Raw genomic sequence first — 22,848 nt, 5'->3', positions numbered from 1 at the left:
AGCCCTCAGAAGAGTGTGTGTGTGACTGAAGGAATGACATCTAGCTACCATGCACAAGACTGTCACACTGGATGTAGGAGGGGGATAGCAAGGTGACTTGCAATCTGGGGTCCCTGAGAAAGCATGTCATAGGTGCTTTAACAAGCCAGAGTTGATCAGCTTCTCCTTTCTCACTGGACAACGGAATGTCCTGATGTTGGGGGAGCCTTTTCTGAGGAATGGTCCTTAAACCTTTCAGCAGTTCTTGCCAGACGTGTTCTTTCAAAGGACTGAACTCCTCTTGTAATACAAAATAACACACTTGTGTGTGGGAAGAAACTGTTCTACATGAATACCCACCCACAATTTCATATCTCTAGAACCTCCAAACCCTTGGTGTATTGTATTATATTATGACTAGTCTCTCAAAATAGACATGAATAAAAGATCAGTTATGGTTGGCTGGATACCATAACTGCATTTCCATACTTTCCAACATGGTGATTGTTCCCTGTGTTTCGGTGTAAGCTTTATAAAGATATTTTTCCTAATGCAGATTCACAACCTTATGTCCAGCTTAATGGTCTTTTTGTCTAGGAATTTCCTGATTTTTATTTTTATTTTTTGTCTTGCAGGGAACTACGTGCTCAACTACCTTGCCACCAGGCCAAAGTTGGCAACTTTTGTAACACAAGCACTAATTCAGTTATATGCCAGGATCACAAAGTTGGGCTGGTTTGACTGTCAGAAGGATGAATATGTCTTCAGAAATGTGATCACAGATGTCACAAGGTTTTTACAGGTCAGGGACACCTTTAAAAAACAGAGGTAGGGGCGGGGGCGGAGGAGGGGGCCGGGGACCAAAACCTGGTGTGATTGGAGTGTTCTTGTTGTGCATAATTGCCATATAATGCTCTGAGGGTAAGTGTGCAGTTATTCTTCCACTTCCACTGCATTAGCTATTGCTAATAACTATTTATTAGTTAATAATTAGTGAATATATTATATAATATATATATTATAATATAATAATTAGTTAATATAGCTAATAGCTATTGCTGATAACTGTCCCATATGAGATTGTAAGCCCTTCAGGGTAGGGACTGTCATTTTGATTTCTGTAAAATGCCTGGCACTCATGGTGTGCTATAAGTATTTAATAATATGGCAGAACTTTAGGATTCCAAGTATGTAATTCCTCTCTCAAAGCCCCAAATCCAAATGATCCATCCAAAATGAAAAGCAGGATGACTTCCCATTAAACTGATCTGTGCACCTCACCTCACCTCATTTGCAGCTGTTATTTCGAATGTGACAAACTGCTTGGTTTCTTTAAATACCAATCTTTTAGTATTAAGCCAGAACCATCAGGGCCTTCAATTTTGAATTTGGACCCTTTAGTATGGGAAAACGATCAGTCAATCAGTTTGGGTGTATCTGTTTTTTTAGGTCATTAATTTTGGCTGTAACGACCGCGAGATCCTTTAAAATTCTAACGTGCCGTGCCAGGGAGGAGAGGGGGTTCCCTGGGCAGCCATCAGGGTAGTACTGCTAAGAAAAGAGACTAAGCATGGGGGAACCTCTCATTGCTCTGGCTGGCCAACATAGCTTCAGTGAAGAAGTGGAAAAAGACTGGCTACAACTCATTGGCTGCAGAGTGCAAGATATGAGTTGGGGGTGTGACAGAGGAAAGTTTTAATAGTGTGTGTGTGTGAGACGTGGGGGGGGGTTGGTTATAGAAGATCTTCACAGATCTTATGTGGAACATCGTGGCTAGATATATCTGTAGAAACATCCCATCCCATAACATGATTATTATTATGAGACATGGGGGTCTCAGAGTGCTATTGCAATCAGAATCAGAGACCCATTCGGCTAGAAGCTGTATAAACAGTCAAAAGACAGTCCCTGCCCACAAGAGCGTAGCTTTACAGACAGAAGATTGAACTTTTTCAGCAGATGGCCCCAAACTGTGGGACTCTCTTCCCGAGGAGGCTAGCATGGCATAAAATCGCACTGTTCTCACAACACACTCAACTTCATTTCTTTTTTTTTTTTATTTAATGTTTTTACAACTTAACTTCCACAAATTAGAGGAAGATGGAAGAGTAGTAGTAAATAATCCCAGAGTACATGGCTGCAGTGGGAGAAGAGGAAAGGAACTAGAGTGGGACTTCTATATTGTGATGGTGGGATTTATTTATTTGGATAGGCAGTTGAATATTATGATGAGTTTGGGGATCTCTGCACTTAAAAAGTGCTGCAGAAAAGTAAAATTTAAGAAGTGATATCTAGAAAATATTACAATGTCGGAGGATTACACCTTTCCATAAACAGCTCAAATGATTTCTAGCTTTTTGAGACAATTCTTTTGCTTTTCACTCAATTCTCAACTCAGTCTCCTGAGACATGTTGAAGGCTGTATTTGGTTTTAGGTCATGGGTTCAGCAAAGATTCCTGGCTACAGCCACATAGTATCATGTTAATGCTTGAGACCATTGTTCAAAACAGAGGCCTGTGATCGTAGCCTCTTCCCCACCAAAACTGCAGTGTGTTTTGACTCCTGCAAAGGAGATGAACTTAGACTCGGATCAGAGAAGAAATTGGGACAATTACTGCAGGCGGGTGCTAACCAAAGTGGAGCCCGAGAAGGGAACCCCATCTAGTTACAGGAAGGGAACTCCTTGTGGCAAAAGAAGAGACCAAGGTAGCTCTTATGTGAAGTTAGTTGGTATGTAAAGTCTCATTCCCAGTGAGCAGGTGTTTTGTATCAGACTGCCAACAATGTGTTAGTCTATAAAAGAGAAGCCAAAGACTGTAAGGGCCATTGAGAATGAACTCTCTTGACTGCTAGAGGTGGGGCCTCATTGTCAGGAGTGAGATATTGATTGGGTGGTGGTTGGGGAAAATTTAACTGCCACTTCTCATGCTGCAGGAGTTCTGTGGCTCTAAGACTTCAATTTTCAGAGCTGTCAATTGGCAGCTTTCATGATCACTAAGGTCCCAGTCCTGCAAAGATTTATGCACTTAAGCTTACCATTGATTTCAGTGGAACTAAGCACTTAAAATTAAGCACACATGTAAATCTTTGACGAATCAGGGGTAAGTAGGCACCAAAAATGTGATTTAGAATAGATAGATGAGCCATTAAATAACATGTGCTTTTGTTTGAGCATTTCATAGAAATTGTTAGCTGCTGAGAAGTCTGGCAAACGTATCAAATTGTAAATAATATGAATAGTTTTTTTTTTAATGCATCTAAATATAGAACTCCTGGGTTTTTTAAAAACATGGTGCTTAAACATTTTTTCCAATCACTGTTCTACGAGGACATGGCATATCTAGCCAAATATATCTGATTTACGGTGTGCAAGTACTTCCTTCTGCATGGCAGAAGGATTTCGGAATTACAGTGAAAACTGGCAAGAACAACTTGACACTGCTTATTCCTCCTCTTCTCCCCTCCAATCTCGCTTATTAGGATAGCGTAGAACACTGCATCATAGGAGTGACAATCCTGTCTCAGCTAACGAATGAAATTAATCAAGTAAGTGCTACAGCCTTCTTCAGTGAAGTAAGTGTCCAATTTTCTCATTTGTATTGTTCTGTGTGTGTGTGTGTGTGCGCTGATTTTTATTTTTTTTATGCTATCATGCACTTTTGTGGTAAGATATTGATATTTCCTCTGATCTAAGGATTTCTTTGCCATCTCCTGCTCTTTCAGCATCTCTCATCTTCTCCAGTACCTGGATGTAATGCTCCATGATAAAAATGAAGCAACACTAAAATAGCAAATGGGTTCATGCCCAGTACTATCTTGCCTGTGAGGATAAAGCCCCACAGCATGAATTAGCAAAGCATCATTAGCATCTTTTGTCCTCCATTCCTGTACATTCTTTTAACTTTATGCAGTCTCATTTTTAAAAAATGTCTTAACTTTTTGCATTGTCAATCATTACAATAATTTCTTCATGGGGATATAAATATAGGATATAATCATAGCAAATCTGGTAAATATTTTGAGTTTCTGTTCCGAATACATAACGTTACATGTTCAGTGCTCCTTACAAATACTGACCCTATTTCTTGCACTTTTGGTTTTGTTTTGGGTTTTGTGGGGAGCACTGACAGGGCAAAAACGGACACAGGTTAAGTAACTTGACCAAGCCTGCATTTGAATCAGTGGCATAAGCAGGACTAGGACTCAGGAGTTCTTGTCTTTCAGTCCCATGGTCTGGTTTCTGCTAGATCTTTCTTCCTCTCTGGTATTTATTTGAAAAGCTGGGACTAGAGACCTTAATTGGTCACATCTAAGCATGAAGGAAATAATCATACACTCCTAAAGCCCAATTTATTTTCTAGCTATGACTCCTTCAGACAGATTTTAATAGTGCATTCCAGACTGCCACCAGTCACCCCAAGGAGCAATTTTCCTTGGGGACCCTTCTAGTTTAGATGATAGATTATCTAGACTTTTGCTGAAAGGACCAATCCTAATTAGTTTTGTTTTAGCCTTTTAAGTTCTCATTAATATGGAAACTAACTTTGCTTTTGCTAATACATGTGTAAACACTTGAAAATAACCCAGGCTTTGAAACTCTACCATGGCGTTGAATAACTTAATTAAAAATGATTGTCTGCAGTCTGTTAGGTACAAGGAATATAGGCCAGAACTTTCCCATTGTGGTGTCTAAAGCCGTGCAAAGCACCCACAGCTCACACTGAAGTGAAGTTCAGCTTCTCTAAAAATTGAGACACTTTTTTTGTTTAGGAGCCTGCAAGCTCCCACCCTACTCTAAACAGAGAATCTATTCCCACCCATTGTGTTTAGTCCAGACTTAAGTCACTTCTTGGGATTTGGCTTCATTGGTTACTCAGACAACAAAGTAACTGTAAACCTGTGGCTGGACTTTCTCCTCAGCCTTGGATGCTTCTGTAGTTTCCCTGCAGGAGACCTCTCTGTCTCAGACCTTAGTTCCCTGTGCCCAGAGAACCACTCCCACCTCCCGAATATCAAGGGCAAAACTAACAAGCCAGCAAGACGCAGTGAATCAGTATATATTGATCAGCATCTCCCTGCTTGGGTCGAATACCTAACAGGAGACGGGATAAACAGAAAAGTTCTCTCACCAGTTGTTTCCTAAATCCATATTTAAGTGCCTAGCTGTAGGCAACAAAGTTAGAAAATTTTGGCCATGATTCGTGAATCTCTTGTTTAAATATGTGAGAAATAATTCTACCACAAAATATTATCTAAATACATTTTGGGTTAAAGACACCCTCCTAAAATTGCCACTACTGTATTGCTAAAAGCACGCTCACTTGCTAGCAGTCACTGTGTTGGTATGTGGCAAATACAGTGGATGGTGATTTACTTGGGGTTTCATAACTGTGAATTTCAGATTCATTACCATGTAATTTGTATGAGTCTTTTTTCTTAAAGTGAATTTTTGGTAGCTTTTGTATATAAAAATATATACACTAATATAGCATTTTTTTGTCTCTAAGAGCTGTACAAACAATACACATACTGAAATACTGCCTTGTCTAGTATGGGGAGAGTAGCAGCAAACTGGCTTGTAGCGTGTGGCACAACGCTGGAGAGCTGGGAAACTTGCCAGCAACAGTGAAGCAAATCCCGACTCTTGCAAAAAGTGCATGAGATCAGCAATGGGCATGTAGAGAATACAGGGTGCCTGTTTTCTAGACCTCATCGAATAGATAATTGATAGGGGAGAGATGAGAGAAATATCTGTTTAGTGGTTAGGGCACTACTCTGGGACAGGGAGAGCTAGGTTCAATTCTCTCCTTTTCCACAAACTCTGTGTGCCTTTGGGCGGGTGACTGTCTCTCTCTGCCTCTGTTCCCCATCTGCACAATGGGGATAGTGGCACTGCCCTGCCTCAGGAGGGTGTTGTGAGGATAAATACAGTAAAGATTGTAAGATGCTTGGATCCTACAGTAACGGGGGCTGTATAAGATGGTAGGTGATAAGTAGTGTATATAAACGAGGGTAACAAGCAGTAGTCTAATAATGAAACTCTGAATGGAGAGGCGGTTTCAGGTTAAGTATGTGTCTATGGTATGCATTTAAGCCTTCTTTCCCTGTGTACCATGAGTGATTGTGAGGGTGGGGGGAAGAAGGTTTTACTTGCACACCAAAAAGTAATTCACCATAGGCCACTGGGGGAATAGATCATTTATTTTAATCCAGCCTTGCAATATTCAGAATTTTAAAAAATCTCTAGTGATAATACTGTAGTTTACAAGATGATACATAGGATGCGGTCAACATCACCTGTATTATATTCAGAGTTTAGAGCACATTTCTCAAATTAGTATGTGGTTGTGGTATCCTATATCGAGCAACATCCACTTACTTCTCCTAACACACTTGGCATACTTAATTGTCATGCAGCTACAAATCACATACATGAGTTTAAAAACCAATGTGGCCAGATCCAAAGTGATGCACACCAATGCTAAGGGCTTCTTGTAATTTTCTGTTCATCCAGGTATCTTGTCACTTGGCTCTCACTGTGACTGTGATCCTCTGCTGGTAGAGGACTCTGCATCTGGCCAGCACTTTCATATATGGGAGTGGAAAGAGTAATGAGCTATCAGGAATTATTTAGTGGATCTAGTTTAAGTAGGTCAAGAATTATTACCCAAACTAGATACTAGGGACTTCTGAAAATTTACCTACATTCCATTTTCAAAAATAATTTAGACATTAACAGCTTAAATTGTTTTTGAAAATGGGCTTTAACCTCCTAAATCACTTAAGTGCTGTTGAAAATGTTACCCTTAATCCTTCTTTAAAACCAGCTCAAGTAAACTTGATTTTTTTGCTTGAGATGAAACTGTGTGTTTAAGCAGTTTAGGAACATTGTTCTCACTTAATACCCAAGACAGGTAATATAGTTTTATCAGCAGCTCAATAAAAAGTTAATGGCAGTATAGGAACCATTATTTTATGTTAATAGAATGTAATACAATTGGAGAACGTCCCTTCAGTTTAATCAACTGATGCAATGCAATTATGGGGGAAGAATGCCTTGGTGTGCCACTAATGTTTTATTAGCAACATTCCTGTGAATTCTATTTGCCTTGTTTCCTTCCTATAAACTAGTTCTAAAAGTTGCTTGTCTCTCTATCCAGGCGGACACCACCCATCCCCTGACCAAGCACAGGAAAATAGCCTCTTCGTTCCGAGACTCGTCTTTATTTGATATCTTCACGCTTTCGTGTAACTTATTGAAACAGGTAGGGAGATTGCAGTTCTTGTCAAATGCCTGTATCAAACTTAGGTGTAAACTCCTTCCTGCTGTAACTCCCTTGGAACTAGTTCCTTCTTTCTAGATTTGGCAGTTTTTCCGCACATCTGCCTTTAAGGAGATTTTCAGATTAGATTCCTACCTTTCTCTTCATAACAGCTCTGTACTGCAAAAGTGCTTAGCTGTTCATTTACAGGCAAGGTTATAGAACAGCCTGATTTTCCTATTAGGTAAGTCAGGCCCTGATTTAGGTTTTGTGTATTCACTTTGTTTAATACAAACCTAAGATAGAAATGTCATGACCTTTTTGAAAATTTTCAAATGAAAACACCTCGGATAGCTTATTTCCCCCATTCCATACCAGGATAGCTATTCCTGTATAAAGCACTGTTATAGTGATCTAATGGCATTCCTACTCAGGGAATTGTACCACTTTTACTATACTGGTATAATTAAAGCAGGTACAACATTCTAATGTAGACAAGGCCTTTGTCTGGGTTGTTAGGTATTGCCAAAATTCCTTGATGCTGCTGAGCAGCTGCACAAAAGGAAGGTTAATGGCCCTGACACCTTTCCCAGTCCATGCAGTCTGAAGGGAGCTTTGAATTAGTGGTTTCCCAGGTATAAAGTGAAGAAGGAAAAGGTGCACAGGTGTGTGCAGTTTGGTGTGAATTCTAGAGGCAGAGGCCCAAGGCGCATGCTTTTTGCAATAGGGCACCAGTGCCTTCACAAAGGTTTTTCTGCAAGAGAAAGTTGCCTTATGCAGTTCACCACCTCTATTCAAGAACACAGCAATTGTGTATGTTTTTGTAAGAAAAGAAATTACACTGATAAAAGCCTGACTTCACACCTGGTTTCTGTTCCAAACAAGAAATGGATCTACAGGGTCCCCAGATCCACTCAAAGTGGCAACATCACGTTGGACCGTCATCACAACTAGTGTTGTGCTAGTGTGTGAAAATCGGGAAATGACACTGAATAGAAACAGCGTGAAATTCACCAGTTTAGTTTTACTCTTCAAACTGAAGTATTAAAGTAAACAAATTGCATAAAGGGTGAAAAGCAAGTTTCACTTGGAAAAACCATTCAGTCTGAATAATCTCTGGTTGTGCTAGTCATACAGGTAAAGAGTTTGGGTTTGACAAGATTTGTCTCTCTTGCCTTTGTCCTTTTTAATGTTACCATGGATTCATAACTAAAACTAAAATGTTTCCGAGAACTCTTGCATGTGCCATATGCCTGCGTGATTTATTTGTGATTTGTCCCTCAAGGTGAAATGAAACTTGGAGGCTTGAATGACATGACTCATTGGGGGGTAGCCTCCAGTTTTATATGTCTTTATCTCTCAATCATTCTGCTTTTGTTTTCCAGGATGCCCCAATTTTAAGGACAAATTGTGATGTTTTCTGTTGTCCCATTTAATGTCCTTATTTTCCTGTCACTAACGCCCACTACCCCAGTTATTCCTTTATCTGTTTGGCAGCTTGCACAAGCTTCTGTGTATAAAACCAGATGTTTCCAAGGTGATCCTCCAATGACTCTAGTTGTTTTCCCTTGGAGGGAGCAAGGGATTGGGCTGCTAGGAACTAATGATTATGTCTATATCACTGTCATAAAACAGTGCAATTAGGCAGTCATTTAAGAACAATGCCGTCTGGTAGACATTCTGGAGTGGTTGTGGCAGACAATTCCAACAATCAGTGAAACAGTATACTGGGTCCCATTGCAACTGCCCAGATCAGTTTGTGGCAGATTTAGTGTAGAAGTTGTTTAGTTTCTCTATGAAAAGCATAGAGCAACTGTGCAAAGCACAGGCCTTCTGGTTTGTCTCCAGACCCATGTGCTGCTATAAAACAACTATGAGCTGATCTAGCATCACAAACCCACTAATCACCTTGTGTTGCTTCAGAATCCTTCTGTCTAGTCCCAGAGCTTTGACTCTGGAGTAGGATTTATCCAGATTGTTTGTGCAACAAAGTGAATGCACTTGTTTTCCTACCTGGGGTGGTGGAGTAACAGGAGACCCTGCTGCATGTCAAGCGGATAGTGTTTTCCTGTGTTCTACCCATCTGAGAATTTCCTAATCTGATGGATCTTCCAGAATAATTACTGGCTGGCAATCATTGCTGCTCTTCTATTGTACAAGGAGAACTGAGTGAAAAGAAAGCACTGTCCACCCTCTTCATGTAAGGACTAAAAAGCCAAATACAGATTCTTTGTTGTTAAACTGTGGGGCACCAGGGATATTTAGGGTGTTGTCTCAGCCTTGACATGAAGGTGGCATGTGATACCTACAAATGTCATCTCCTGTTGAAATGGAATTCTGCTCCTGCCTCAGCCACTGCATTGTTCTTTTTCTCCACTGTGTTCTGTAGGCTTCAGGGAAGAACCTGAACTTGAATGATGAAAGCCAACACGGCCTGCTCATGCAGCTACTCAAGCTCACACACAACTGCCTGAACTTTGATTTCATTGGCACATCAACAGATGAGTCCTCAGATGATCTCTGCACAGTGCAGATTCCAACCAGTTGGAGATCAGGTAATGCTCCAGGGGGTGGGGGAAGCGGGCTTATCTTCTTCAGTGTGCCAAATGAAAATATGCTGGCTGGCCAGCATACTCTGTCCACAGTGTATAAATAGACCTTTGTGTCAGGGAACCAGGTGTACAGCCCCATTGTCCCCTAACCTGATTACAGATGTGATTCATATTGCTAGTATTGCTGGCCCGAAACCACACAAGCATCCTTCCTCCTGGCCCTTCAATCCTACACTATGTGAACTTCAGAAATCACAAATTTGGCTTATGTGGACAGCTCAATTTTTTTTAATTTTTTTTTTTTTTTTAGTACACTTTTCGTAGAAGGGAAGAAAATAAGCCAGAAAGGAGCCTTGTCAGTTCTGAAATCCAGAGCTTCTCTCATGCCACTTAACTTCAAAATGGGATTCCCTAACTAGGCAATTGTTAAGACAATGTTGCACTATTTGGCAGTACCTCCGCACTTGTCACTTAAGGATGTAACGGTTGTACTTGGTCAGACTGATGGTCTATCTAGCCTAGTATCCTGTCTCTGATAGTGGCCAGTGCCAGATGCTTCAGAAGGAATTAAAAGAACAGGGCCACTTTGAGTGATACGTGCCCTGTCATCCAATCCCAGCTTCTGGCGGGGGTGGTTAGGGACACCTGGAGCACAGCGTCCATCCTTGACATCCTCATGGCCCTTAGCAGTCATTCTGCAGTCACAGATTGCTTCATTTAAATGTTCTGCTATATTTCTCTAGCTTAATATGTGTATTCTGGAAGAGGAGGCTCTGGAGTATAGCACTATAATTCTTTGAAAACATTTTGCATCATGTAATCTTTTCTAGCGCAAAGAGTGTGGATGCCCTTGTAGTTTTGGACAGACAAGCATAAAAGTGTCTTTGTAAACAAAGTACTCCACAGAGTGCAATAATGCAGATGTTCACAGTAAGGTGCTCCTTTCTGTCTGTTTCAGCATTCTTGGATTCCTCGACCCTACAGTTGTTTTTTGACCTGTATCATTCCATCCCTCCATCGTTTTCACCTCTGGTGAGTTCAGAGTTCATGGTTCTTATGACGCCTAATATCAGAAAGCTTTTACAGCACCAGGAGAGCCATATCGAAGGACTTCATTGGTATATGGGCCTGAGATACTGGCCTTTCGATTAAAATGATGTAGAATATGTTCAGAACAGTTGCTTATTTTGATAATATAGTATTATCCCGTAAAGACCAAAGGGAGGCTGTGCCAAGCCTCCTTAGTGTTGATAGTTTTGGTACATCCAGTGTTTTTGGAGTGGATTAAGGAGCAGTCCCCATTTGTTTGAAATATTGCTACTCTGCCCTTCTTTTGCCCCTTCCGTTTGAGAATCTTAAAGTGCTCTAAGTGAATGAAGCCTCCCAACTGCCTGTGAGGGAGCTAGGTGATGGTATGCCCATTTTGTAGTCTGGGAAAGCTAAGCAAAGTGTTGAAATGACTTGCCCAAAATCACATAGCAAGTCTGGGGCAAATCTGGGAGTACAACCCAAGAGCCTGACCCCTAGTCCCATTCTCTATCCACTAGACAAGACTGTGTTCCCATATGGGGAAAGGGCCAATAGCATCAGCCCAAGTAAAGGATTCACGTGATTGGATGTTTTCTTTTAAAATACTGTCTGCCTACCAGCAACCAGGTGATCCAATAACTGTGTCAGTGCATGGAGTTGCTCACTCTGGCTGGACTCTGTGTGCATAAAGCATTCAAATCCAGGAAACTTCTCTCACGCTGGCTCAGTCAGCAAGAGTCCCACGCTAAGATGTTTCTCAGTTGGAAGTTGCTCTGATCTGTGTGCGTCTGTGGTCTGGTGGGAAGCAGAATCAGCAAATGCCCTTCAGGTGCTGTTCAGGAAGAAGCCCAGCAAAGCACTAAACATCTTTGCTCCAGAAACCTTAAAAATTCGTTATCAACAAGGCTGGTCATTACAGGCAAAGAAAGGAAGGGAGGAGAGAAACTTACATAGTTTCCCTGTTGGTAGATTGTTTCCCTTAAAAGCACTAAATATTTCAGCATGGGGTAGAACTGGACCAGTTGCTTGTATAGGCACTTAAATACTGTGGGCTAAATATTTTTCCTAGTTAACGTAGACGCATGCTGCAATGGAAACACTTCTTAACTCTGGCTGGAGAAGGGAGGATCTTTCTTCAAAAGGATGTTTCTAGGAGAGGTAGGACAGAGCTGGTCACTTCATTATATGCTGCTAGCCAAGTCTGAGATTTAAGCCTCAGTTATTCAAGAGAGTTTAAAAAGAAACACACTGTTAAGCAGAAATTTAAAACAATTAAGCCAGTAATTGCTCTGAGCTTTGATCATTAAAAGTGTGAGCTAGCAAGAATCAGAGGGGCTTTAACAGCAGAGCAGGTAGCTCTTAGGCTGGTTGGGGGAATCGGGGCTCGCCTCAGTGTGAAGAGTCTATAATTAATTTGCTTCTAATGTTCATGAAGTTCATAATCCCATTCAGCAGTGTGGTAATGGATTCACTTGCATAACTGCATCCTTGGAATCTACCTTCAGCTTAATAGAGGCTGAGATGGGAGCGCTTTAACTTAAACAAATGTGCATCTTGCCATTCTTCCTTCTCTCATATTTTCCCTAGACCATGGTAAACTCTTGTATGGAGAGGCTGGCAGGCTTTTCTCCCACTGCCAGTATTTTTCAAGTCAGCCTTTGTTTACACACAATGACAGATGACACGAGTCAGATGAGAGGGCACAACCTGCGTTTTTGCTTTCACTATTTGGGGAAATCTTTTTTCTCTGTCACCACATGACAACACAGTGGAGACTGTAACATAGTAATGGAGTTTAAGGCTGGAAGGGCCTTCCTAAAGCTGGGTGTTCATTGAGCCCTGAAGCTGGAGAGATGATCCTTGTATAATGTAGTCTCTTAATCCCTGCTGCTTGTTTCCACTGGATTTCTCCTATTTTTCTCTTTTCATAGAGAGAACATTTGGAGGTGGTTGCTTCATTTTAAAATCATCCTTTGAACTATAGCAACTGAGTTTGATTTCTAAGGAGTATGGTGAACACTTGAATGAACTACTCTCTCTGGAAAGGGAAACAACACAAACCATTCCCTTCAGTTTGAATAAAGTCTTTCCACTTTATTCCTTTTGCTTCCTTTAGGTCTTGTCCTGCTTAGTCCAGATAGCTTCTGTCCGCAGATCCCTTTTTAACAATGCAGAGAGAGCAAAGTTCCTGTCTCATCTCGTTGATGGCGTTAAACGAATACTGGAAAACCCCCAGGTGAGCATATCGGAAGCCAGGTATTTCTTAGAGTACTCTTTGTCCAATTTACTGCATTTGCTTCCATAAACTACTCTTCTGTTAGGGAATCTGTTTTTCTGTTTAAAAAAAAAAAAAATAGACCTTCTGACACACCCTGGCACTCCAATATTCACCTGTGTCATGTAATTAGGATATGTTTTGTACAAAATATGCCTTGTGAGGTATCATTCTAAATGTGTTGATCTGCTAGACATTAATATCTTGTTGGATTGTATGTACCCCAGTTCCAGGCGGCACCCCGGGGGGAACCTGTCACACCCTCGTTACAAGAAAAATGTAGAGGAAGATGATGAGAGATCAGAGAAGAGCAACTAAAATGTTTAATGAACTAAATATGTATAGTTCATTTAAATGGGAGACTAAAAGGTAGAGGAGAGAATAACGGTCAGAGATGAAGGTTTAAAAAGTGTAAACCCCAGGGATGGAAGCGAATTGTTTGGTATGGTATGTAGGGCGAGAACCAGACAAAGTGGGATGAAATTTAGGCTAAATATGTGGTAAACTTCACAGCACTGAGATCAGTAAGGCTTGGGAGACTAATGGTGGGGTTTACCCCACTATAGAACAGAGAGGTGAGACTTTCACTGGACAAAACTGCTGGAAATATGCTTAGGGGAACAATCCTGCACTGGCCAAGGAAGAAAGATGTCTGTCTTCTTTAACTTTTTTCCTCTAGTTTCCTGCTCCCAATCACTTAAATATCACTTATCTGTGTTGGAAGAAGATTACCTTTCCTTTTCTCAAGAATGATACTTGAGTCTTGTGGTTTAAACTTTGTGTAATTTGCTACTTGGAATTAAGTGTGTTGCAGGCTGGTGTTTTGGATGCCAGACATTAGACATGTTCCAAGGTCTGCCATAAATGGTAGGGTTTCGTTTTAGCTGGTGATCTGTACCACGTGGCTTTGAGAGATCATACTTTGCACTTGCATGTAAGGAGCTCCAAGCAATTTAGAGGTGGGCAAGCACTACCCCTTTTTTAGAAATGGGGGAGCTGAGGCACAGAGTGATAAAATAACTTGCCAAATCACGTAATGAGTCCGTGGCAGAGCTGGGAATAAAAACCAGGTCTCCTAACTCCCATTCCTGTGCTCTAAAACACTAGACAGTGCTACCGGTCTCATGATTTGACATACTGTTTGTTCTCTTCCTCCCCAGAGTTTGTCAGACCCAAACAATTACCATGAGTTCTGCAGGTTGCTGGCTCGATTAAAAAGCAACTATCAACTGGGAGAGCTGGTGAAGGTGGAAAACTACCCTGAGGTCATCCGACTCATTGCCAACTTCACCGTGACCAGCCTACAGGTGGGAACTCATTGCGTTTGGCCTTGTTGGTGCCTCTCAAAATGGAGCAGTTCCCCTCCTTGCATTTATTTTGTAGTAGCTATGCCAATTTGTCAGGCCCAATGGCAAGAAGACTGCAGCATTCACACAGGCTTTGTAACAGGAGAATCTGGCAGTGCAATATTGATCGTACTATGAACTCTGGCTGAAAAACACATATGGGGAGGGTTGTAGTTACAGCTCTGAAGTTTTTCCCATGTCCCATCAGTAGCAACTGCTGATTCAAGGTTATTTTTGTATAATGCATCAACCCATTATCAAAATGTAGTTTAGAGGGTGGTTCTACTGCTGATACCATCAATATCATGCAGAGGTTGCCTCTGTGTGTTCTGTTGCTGTGCAGCATACAACTACATCTCTGTACAAAATAAAATGGTATTTTAAAAATTCTTCCATGATAGCTACTGCAAACTGGCAGGCTTGATCTGTAGACAATTGGGGTGTATGTAGCTTTTAGAAATATCAAGTGTTGTTAGGATGACTTGTGAATTCAGTGGTTTAGTGGGAGGCAAACAGGAGCATTGGAATTTTACAGCTTGAGTTAGGATTGGGCATGTTTGATAGAACAATAGAGATTTCTAAGAGCTCTGAATAAAACAGTTTAGGATATTAAAAAGCAGGAAAGCTGTGTGTGCATGGCCCCAGGTGAGGGACTAAATTGTATTACTGGCGCTTCATCAAACCAGAACTGTGTGTTGCTGTATTGCCTTTATGTAATGTAAATGTCAGTAATTATGCATATTACTGTGCGGCTATGTAACTTCCCTTTAGGACAGAATTGTTTTTCTTATGTAGGAGTCCAGCAGCAGTGGCTGGACCAGGCCACCCAAATGACTTCAAGAAAAACCTGTTTTAACCCAGGTCTCCAGAAATTGAAAGTCTAGTGCAGCAGCGTTTGACAGTCCTTCTCTTGTGGCTTTCCCTGAGCTTTGGAAGGTGTATACCACTGAAGGGGCTGCGTTAGAGAAGCTGTGCACAGTGAGTCATGATAGAGATGGAGCTCAGCAAATGATGATTTCTGCACTGCCTGTATCCTTGCAATACCAGTGCATGTTTTCCTCACTACGCTACAATGCTAAGATGAATGAGGAGAGAAAGCAGCAAGACTGTTAGGATTGAGGGAGGGCACCAAGGTTCTCTATCTAATCCTGCAAGCTTGTATTTTCAGACCTGCACTGGGAGCTGAAGGCTTCAGCTCAGCTACATCTCATGAAAGTTATTTTGGAGTATCCCTGGCTCTTTTGCTGAACAGTTCTCTTCCTTAGGGCACTCCTGGAATTTGGATGCTGACTTAAATTCAGTGCTATATAGGAAAATGAAGCATCAAAGCATCCTGTGTAAAGCCTCTGAATATCTGCTCTCCTACAGCAAACCGTTCAAGACAAATGTGACATTCTGCAAGATCCTAAATTCACTGGCTTCCTTTCCTTTCTCTATCTTGGTACCTGTAGCACTGGGAGTTTGCACCGAACAGCGTACATTATCTGCTAAGCCTATGGCAGCGGCTGGCAGCATCAGTGCCATATGTTAAAGCCACAGAGCCTCATATGCTAGAAACGTACACTCCAGAGGTCACGAAAGCTTACATCACGTCCAGGCTGGAGTCTGTGCACATCATACTGAGGTAAGGGAAGCCTAGAGACGCATGAACACTTCTACCACAGTGCCTGCAGCACGTAAGGGAAAATCTCGCAAGGGTCTGTATAGGCAAATAGAGTTTTGACTCTGGCCCCGGGATGTTTTTGCTTTGGTTGTCAATGTCTTGGTAGGGATGTCCAGAATCAGATGTGCCATCCTTGTATATTTTAATTAAAGTTAATTTATTAGATGGAAGAAAACCAAAATATGAAAGATGGAAAACACTAAAGCACAACGACAACCAGATGCCTTAATACTTGGCACTTCTTAAACACGTAAAGTGGTGTGTTCTAAAGCCCTGGACAAATATTGTCTTAAGCCTGCAATAAGAACTTACTCATTGCAGATTGTAATGGCCCTGCCAATTCTGTTAGTTATTTCTGTGCCCATAAAACAAGAAGACACTTAGTGATGATTGCTTGCTTGTATTACATCAGTCTGTGCAATGCTCCACCATGACTGCTACTAGTGGCAAAGGATCAGATGATCAGATTTAAAAAATAGCCATGTGCCTAGGAGAGGTGTCTTCCATGCTGGAAATAAGCTTGTGTTGTGGATTAGGCTAGCACTGGTATTAAAGCTCCTTTATAATGCTGCTTTCTCCCCATGCAGAGACGGGTTGGAAGATCCACTAGACGACACTGGCCTTGTGCAACAGCAGTTAGATCAGCTGTCCACCATTGGCCGGTGTGAGTATGAAAAGACCTGTGCTCTCCTCGTACAGCTCTTTGACCAGTCAGCCCAGACTTACCAGGAGCTGCTACAGAGTGCCACCGCCAGCCCCATGGACATCGCAGTGCAGGAAGGTGAGTGCACTCCAAGAACAGTGGCCAGGGAGCCCTGACCAGTTTGCCCCTTCCAAAAACTACAGCTCCAGAAGCCCATTTTCCTGATAGAATCATATCAGGAGAGATCCTACAAGTATTCCCTTGAGAAAATGGGCATTCAGCCTGGTCTGTGCACAGCTTTTGTACAGGTATAACTATTTCAGTTAGAGGGGTGGGTTTTTTACCTATTGTAGTTACACAGGTATAACCCTCGTCCCATTTGGGAATAAGTTACACCAGTATAAATGTATCCACACTGGGTGGGCCTTGGGCTGCTTTACTATGCTGCTTTACTGCACTGCTGTAATTAAATCAGTACAACTTCAGATGGTTAGGACTTGAGTTATCTGTCATATCAGCCTCGTGTGCTTTCAGAGAATGAGTGCTCCCCTTTTGGAAACATTATTGTATGTGCAAAGTCTACAGAATCTGGTCTTGTATTAAAGGAATTTCCTGGGTGAGGGTGATCTTAAGTTGTGAGCACACTGTAGCTTGAAATGATGCTCTGAAGCAAACAGACTACAGTTCTGATTCTGGAAATTGTACATAATTTCCACTAAGTGGAAAAACAAGTAACACTGGCATAACTTTAGCTTCTTGATCAGAGGAATAAATTATGCTCTTAAGAAATCTTTTTCTTCGTGAACCCTGGCTTTGCCAGAGGAAAAACCCGAAGAATCCCTTTCTCTCTACCATGTGGCCTGTGAAGTGTTTGTTTCTGATGTCATCTGTTGGCTTCAGGGCGCCTGACATGGCTCGTTTATATCATCGGGGCAGTGATTGGTGGCAGGGTTTCGTTCGCCAGCACAGATGAGCAGGATGCAATGGACGGCGAGTTGGTTTGTCGGTAGGAATGTTGAATGCTTTCTAGCTGCGCTATGTTCCATTCTTGTGGCTGCATGGTAGTAATTCTCTTTGGGGCTTTAAGTGTTCTCCCTTCCCTCTTCTCTTCTCGCTAAAAATAACTGGATGGAATTGGCCCTCGAACAAAGACATTGATAGCAGTGGCTAGACCCACTGAGCAAACTTCTGTGGGATTTGTCTAAACCTAGATGTCTGCATAGGTGTTTGGCAAGGGATCTAAATAAGCATGGGGACAGTATGTAAGGGTGTAAGTTTTCCTATTTTTTTTTAATGCCCACGGCAGAGTAGAACCCAGTGCATGCTGGTTCTTTTTAGAGAAAAGATGTTTTTTTCTGATATCAACCAAAGTGGCTTTGACAGTAAATATCTTGTGAATATCGCAGTACCTTACAGCAGATGGAATTCTTATACAGGGTGGCACCGGTACATTTTTGTAGCTTGTTTCAGAACCGTTTAAGCCTTCTATTAGCACAGTTACTGATTTATTTGGTATAGGTAATTAATATGTAGTTTATGGCTCTTAAACAACCCTAAGCTGAGCAAAATTCCATGTAGAACATACCTAATTCTGCTTCTCTGGGATCAAGAGGACTGAATCTGAGAATTTATGGAAGGTGGCCATGTGATAAGTGGTGTTAATGAGGAACTGTAAATCAGGCACTAGCTCCTCCTGCAGTTGGTGCATTAGTAGAGGGAAGATATGAGACCTCAGACATTTTGAGTGGCCCTCCGTTTATATTATACACAAGAGACTTTCTCATATTAGTCTGTTTACTTTAACCTTTTCTCTCCCTATTCGTTTTGGGCCACCTCGCAAAAAAGAGTTGACCTTTGCTTTGCCCCCCACCACGTGTTTATAACCTCAATCAGTGAAACCCTTTCTTACCCCAATAGATCATTCATAGGCATTATCCACAAGGCCCACGTGGCCATAACAAAAATCGGTGTGGTGGGGGTGGAGGTGACCCCTTAAATGCCTCTTCAGTCTTGTAATGAGAGCTGGAGGCTTCTGCTCAGGGGATAGCTCAGAGAATGTACTGAACCTTGGCATTTGATAAGCTCTATAGGGGGGTGAAAATTCCCCTCTCTATGGAGGGTAGGCACCAAGGCCTCTCCCTTTCCCCTCCCCACCCTCTGCCCATATCTTAAGTGGGACTTAAGTGGTCCATAGCCTTCTGCTGGCTCCTTTTCATGGGACGGTGGGGTCATCTTCTTTAGTTTAACGTAACGTCATTCCTGTGTTTCGATCGCTCTTGGCCCACCACGCCACCTCCTAGAGAGCAAAAAGGGTTCTCAGCCATATGCAGCTTTGAAATGATACCAGCTGCCTGAAATCGCTTTTCTGCTCACCCTTGTCAGTGTTCAGGCAGGCTGGTATTTCTTGCCTCCTGGAGTGGTTGGTAGATCTGTTGCTTCTTCTTTCCCTCCCTTCAGGGTATTGCAGTTGATGAACCTGACGGACTCTCGCCTGGCACAGGCTGGGAACGAGAAACTGGAGCTTGCCATGCTGAGCTTCTTTGAGCAGTTCCGAAAGATCTACATTGGAGACCAGGTGCAGAAATCCTCCAAGGTAATTCCCTCTACCATGCAGCCTTGAGGCATTGCTGGCTACCATAATGTCTTCACATCTTTTGGCATATGAGCTGCTAGATCTTAATCTGCTCTTGTCTTTTTAAGAAAAAGCTTATTAGCAGCCCCCATCCTTCCTGCTTTCTGCATTCCCAGTCTTACAATTATAGCTTCAGCAGTGCAGCTTTGGCACTGCTTTTCAGTAAGATAATGTCTGATTAGGGCACTAACCTAGGACTTAGGAGACCTGGGTTCATATCCCTGCTCCACCGCAGGCTTCCTTGGCAAGTCACTTAACTTCTCTGTGCCTCAGTTCCCCATCTGTACAATGGGAGTTAATAGCCCTGCCCTGCTTCACAGGGATGACATGAAGGGGGAAATGCATTGGGATCTAAGTTCCTAAGAGAGGTGTTAGGGCTGGGGTGGAGTTCGGATACTTGGTTAAAACCTACTGGAATTTTTTCCAGACATTCTGAAAAACCCCTAGCCTTTGCGCTGAGGTGAAACATGACACGTTGGCTGCCTAAAAGGGCAGCTTTTGCAGACAAGGAAGGGTTTGTGGAACTGGGCCTTTCTCACTTTTCCTGCTATGTTCTCTCTCTCGCAAGATACACTGGAAGTTAACATCGGTGTACTTGGAGCTTAAAGTAGCCCAGGAAAAGGGAATTGAGAGAAACTATGCCATCTTTATTCCAAAAATTGACTCTCAGCCAGGGCCGGCTCTAGGATTTTTGCCGCCCAAAGCAAAAACAATTTTGCCCCCTCCCCCATTTAATTACCCCACCCCGGGTCCTGCCTCAACTCCTCCCCTTCCCCAAATCCCCAGCCCTGCATCCTCCCCCCAGGCTCTCAAGCTTAGGAGGGAGGGAGGGGGAAAATGCGGCCACTCGGAATCCCCCCACCCCCCCCAGGTTTGAGAGCTTCTCCCCCTCCCTCCCAGGTGCCCAAGCCTGGGAGGGAGGGGGAGCAGCGGCGCGCAAAACAGCCGCTCGGGATCTCCCCCTCCCTCTCAGGTTTGAGAGCCTGGGAGGGAGGGGGAGACCCCGAGCCGCCGCGGCACGCGAAACAGCTGATTCGCGCGCCGCTGCTCCCCCACCCTCCCAGGTTTGAGAGCCTGGGAGGGAGGGCGAGTAGCGGTGCACGAATCAGCTGTTTCGCGTGCCATGGCAGCAGCAGCGGAGGTGAGCTAGGGCGGCCGGGGCACATTTTTAGGGGCGGCATTCTGGCGCCGGCCATGCCGCCCCTAAAAATGTGCCGCCCCAAGCACCAGCTTGTTTTGCTGGTGCCTAGAGCCGGCCCTGCTCTCAGCCATTCTGATAACCCATAATTCACTATCGCCCAGGGACACGGATTAAAGCACCAGGGTGACACTCTTGCTTCTGAAGGTGCAGAGGGCTTAAGAGTGTTTGAGAGTGGGGCTAGATCACAGGGATATGAGTGCAGAGTTCATTGCTTCTTTGAACTCATAGCTGTCAGTAGAGGAACTGCGTTCGTATTGGAGTTATGGGAATCCCCCTTCTCAGAAAGAAAGTGAATGCCCACACTTTGTATACAGCATCTGTAGCTGCTGTGAGCCTGGCTGGGGATGAACTTCGCTAGAATGAAAAGGAGGATGGAAAAATCGTGCAGGTCAACAACGTTTTCTTCTCGTTTGACCTGTTACCCCATGTAGCGTATCAGTCTAAGTTAGAATGGGAGTGCCTCAGGGCAGGAACCTTCTCTTGGTGGTCTTGAAAAGCATGGACTAGATAGATCCCTGGATCAGTGCTGCATGGAGCGGGGAAGAAAAAGAAAAAGTTATCGTGCCACTTCATAAATGTGGGTCATGGATCAAACGCTCTCCATGCTTAATGGCTCGGAGGCCCTAGTGCTCAGGGAAACGAAATAGCTATTTTTAAGCTCAGGCTGCATCCCCAGTAGAGTCCCACCCTCTTACCGCAAAAGTATCACTAATTCCATTGGCTTCTTTTTAACTTGTGTTGCTCTCTTTTCCTTCCAGCTGTACCGCCGTCTCTCTGAGGTCCTGGGATTGAATGACGAGACCATGGTCCTGAGCGTCTTCATAGGGAAAATGTAAGTATTTCTGCTTGCAGTCATCGGGGATCCCAGGGTTCACTTGAAAGTGTAACTGGGACAACCTCAATATAAGACAGTGTTGTTCAGACTGAGAAAGTAACCTCTGGCTATTTGAGAGAATTATAGGCTGTGGCCAGGGGTTTAGGTCCTGTGCAGCATTCAGGGTTATTTATCCACCATGGAATCTAGTTTGGGCCATGGAGACACACAAATGTAATCCCCTGCCAGCTACACCAGGATGATGAATTCTTATTCCAGTGCCCACTTAATCCGCTGTCTGACATCATTGTTACAAGAAGCAGTCTCCACTATCATTCACTGCCACACCATTATTGCCAATCACAAGCCAAGAAGGCACTGTGGGGAGGGGACTGCTCTCTCAAAGGTTTTCTTTTCAAATAGCAGAACTCAGTACAAAAGTAGTGCCAGTACCATTCTTAAAACTCTTCCACTTTAGTAGGCTACTCCCTGCTTGGCCAGTTGCTTGGCAGCTGCCTCCAGATTGAACACATCAATTGGGTTTTGTCGTGTCTTTTTGGCAGTCACCATTAGAATTTTAACCACTTCAGTAGCTCCAAGGCTGAAGCCCAGTGCCGTGCGCCTGGATGCACATGGCCACCGGCTTTCCGCACATCATTTTTTGCCTTGGTGTGCATGGTGCCTGTCCACTCTTGCGCACCTGAGCTGCACATCCACAAAGGGTTAAATGGCTCTCCTGGAAGAAGCAAGGGCTACTAGAATTCTGCAGCTGACAGTGGATGGTGCAGGTGCAGAATTGCATACGTCTGCATGTTGTCACTGCCGCAGAATTCTCTTACCCTTGCTGCAGAAATCAGCCCTGGAGTGCCACAGAATTCCAAGGGCCTGGGTATGGGCCAGTGTAGCTTGGGACCCAAGTAGTGAAGATTATCTGAAGGATAATTTTCTAGTCAACCAAATGTAAGTACAGTAATTTTATACCAATATTTTGTGGCTTGTGATGTCTGTGACTTCTTGGAGGGTGGAGATGGTATTGGGTGACGTTTGATGGAAGATTTCACCTTGCAACAAAAGAAATCCAAGCCGTCCCTCTGACCTGTTCTTATTCTCCTCTCCTCTAGCATCACCAACTTGAAGTACTGGGGTCGATGCGAACCTATCACCTCCAAGACGCTGCAGCTTCTCAATGACCTCTCCATTGGATATCCTTTTCTGTAGAGAGCCCTGGGTGTGTAAAACACACTTCTACGGTGGAATTTGGGGAGCACTACACCAGTGTGTTCAGATGAAATGGGAGCATTTTGCATAAGTCCATTAGTTATTGCCATCCACTGAGCTAATGCATCTTTAACGGATGCTCCGGTAGGTCTGTCAGTTCACCAAGAACTTCCTAAAGCTGGAGAGAGGCATCTCCAACCACAAATTCCAACCACATAATATTGGGCCTGACT

General features: G+C 43.1%; 1 protein-coding gene across 2 annotated transcripts in view; it reads left to right on the top strand.

Annotated features, from left to right (window-relative positions):
* XPO7 (exportin 7) overlaps positions 1 to 22,848 on the top strand; it is an 86,324-nt gene that overhangs the window by 48,194 nt on the left and 15,282 nt on the right. Inside the window, exons 4-16 of one of the 2 annotated variants that reach the window (XM_034761933.1) lie at positions 615 to 781; positions 3,461 to 3,526; positions 7,141 to 7,245; positions 9,632 to 9,797; positions 10,753 to 10,826; positions 12,940 to 13,059; positions 14,259 to 14,405; positions 15,896 to 16,068; positions 16,695 to 16,888; positions 17,651 to 17,756; positions 19,208 to 19,343; positions 21,342 to 21,415; positions 22,519 to 22,599. In XM_034761933.1, the coding sequence (XP_034617824.1) occupies positions 615 to 781; positions 3,461 to 3,526; positions 7,141 to 7,245; positions 9,632 to 9,797; positions 10,753 to 10,826; positions 12,940 to 13,059; positions 14,259 to 14,405; positions 15,896 to 16,068; positions 16,695 to 16,888; positions 17,651 to 17,756; positions 19,208 to 19,343; positions 21,342 to 21,415; positions 22,519 to 22,599 (1,609 nt within the window). Of the gene's footprint in view, positions 1 to 614; positions 782 to 3,460; positions 3,554 to 7,140; positions 7,246 to 9,631; positions 9,798 to 10,752; positions 10,827 to 12,939; positions 13,060 to 14,258; positions 14,406 to 15,895; positions 16,069 to 16,694; positions 16,889 to 17,650; positions 17,757 to 19,207; positions 19,344 to 21,341; positions 21,416 to 22,518; positions 22,600 to 22,848 lie in introns of both variants that reach the window. The other variant, XM_034761932.1, reaches the window with a different exon arrangement.

The sequence above is a fragment of the Trachemys scripta genome, chromosome 2, assembly GCF_013100865.1.
Source record: "Trachemys scripta elegans isolate TJP31775 chromosome 2, CAS_Tse_1.0, whole genome shotgun sequence".
NCBI lineage: Eukaryota > Metazoa > Chordata > Testudines > Emydidae > Trachemys > Trachemys scripta.
The sequence above is the reverse complement of the archived record's forward strand: the minus strand, read 5'-3'. Positions and strand labels throughout refer to the sequence as shown.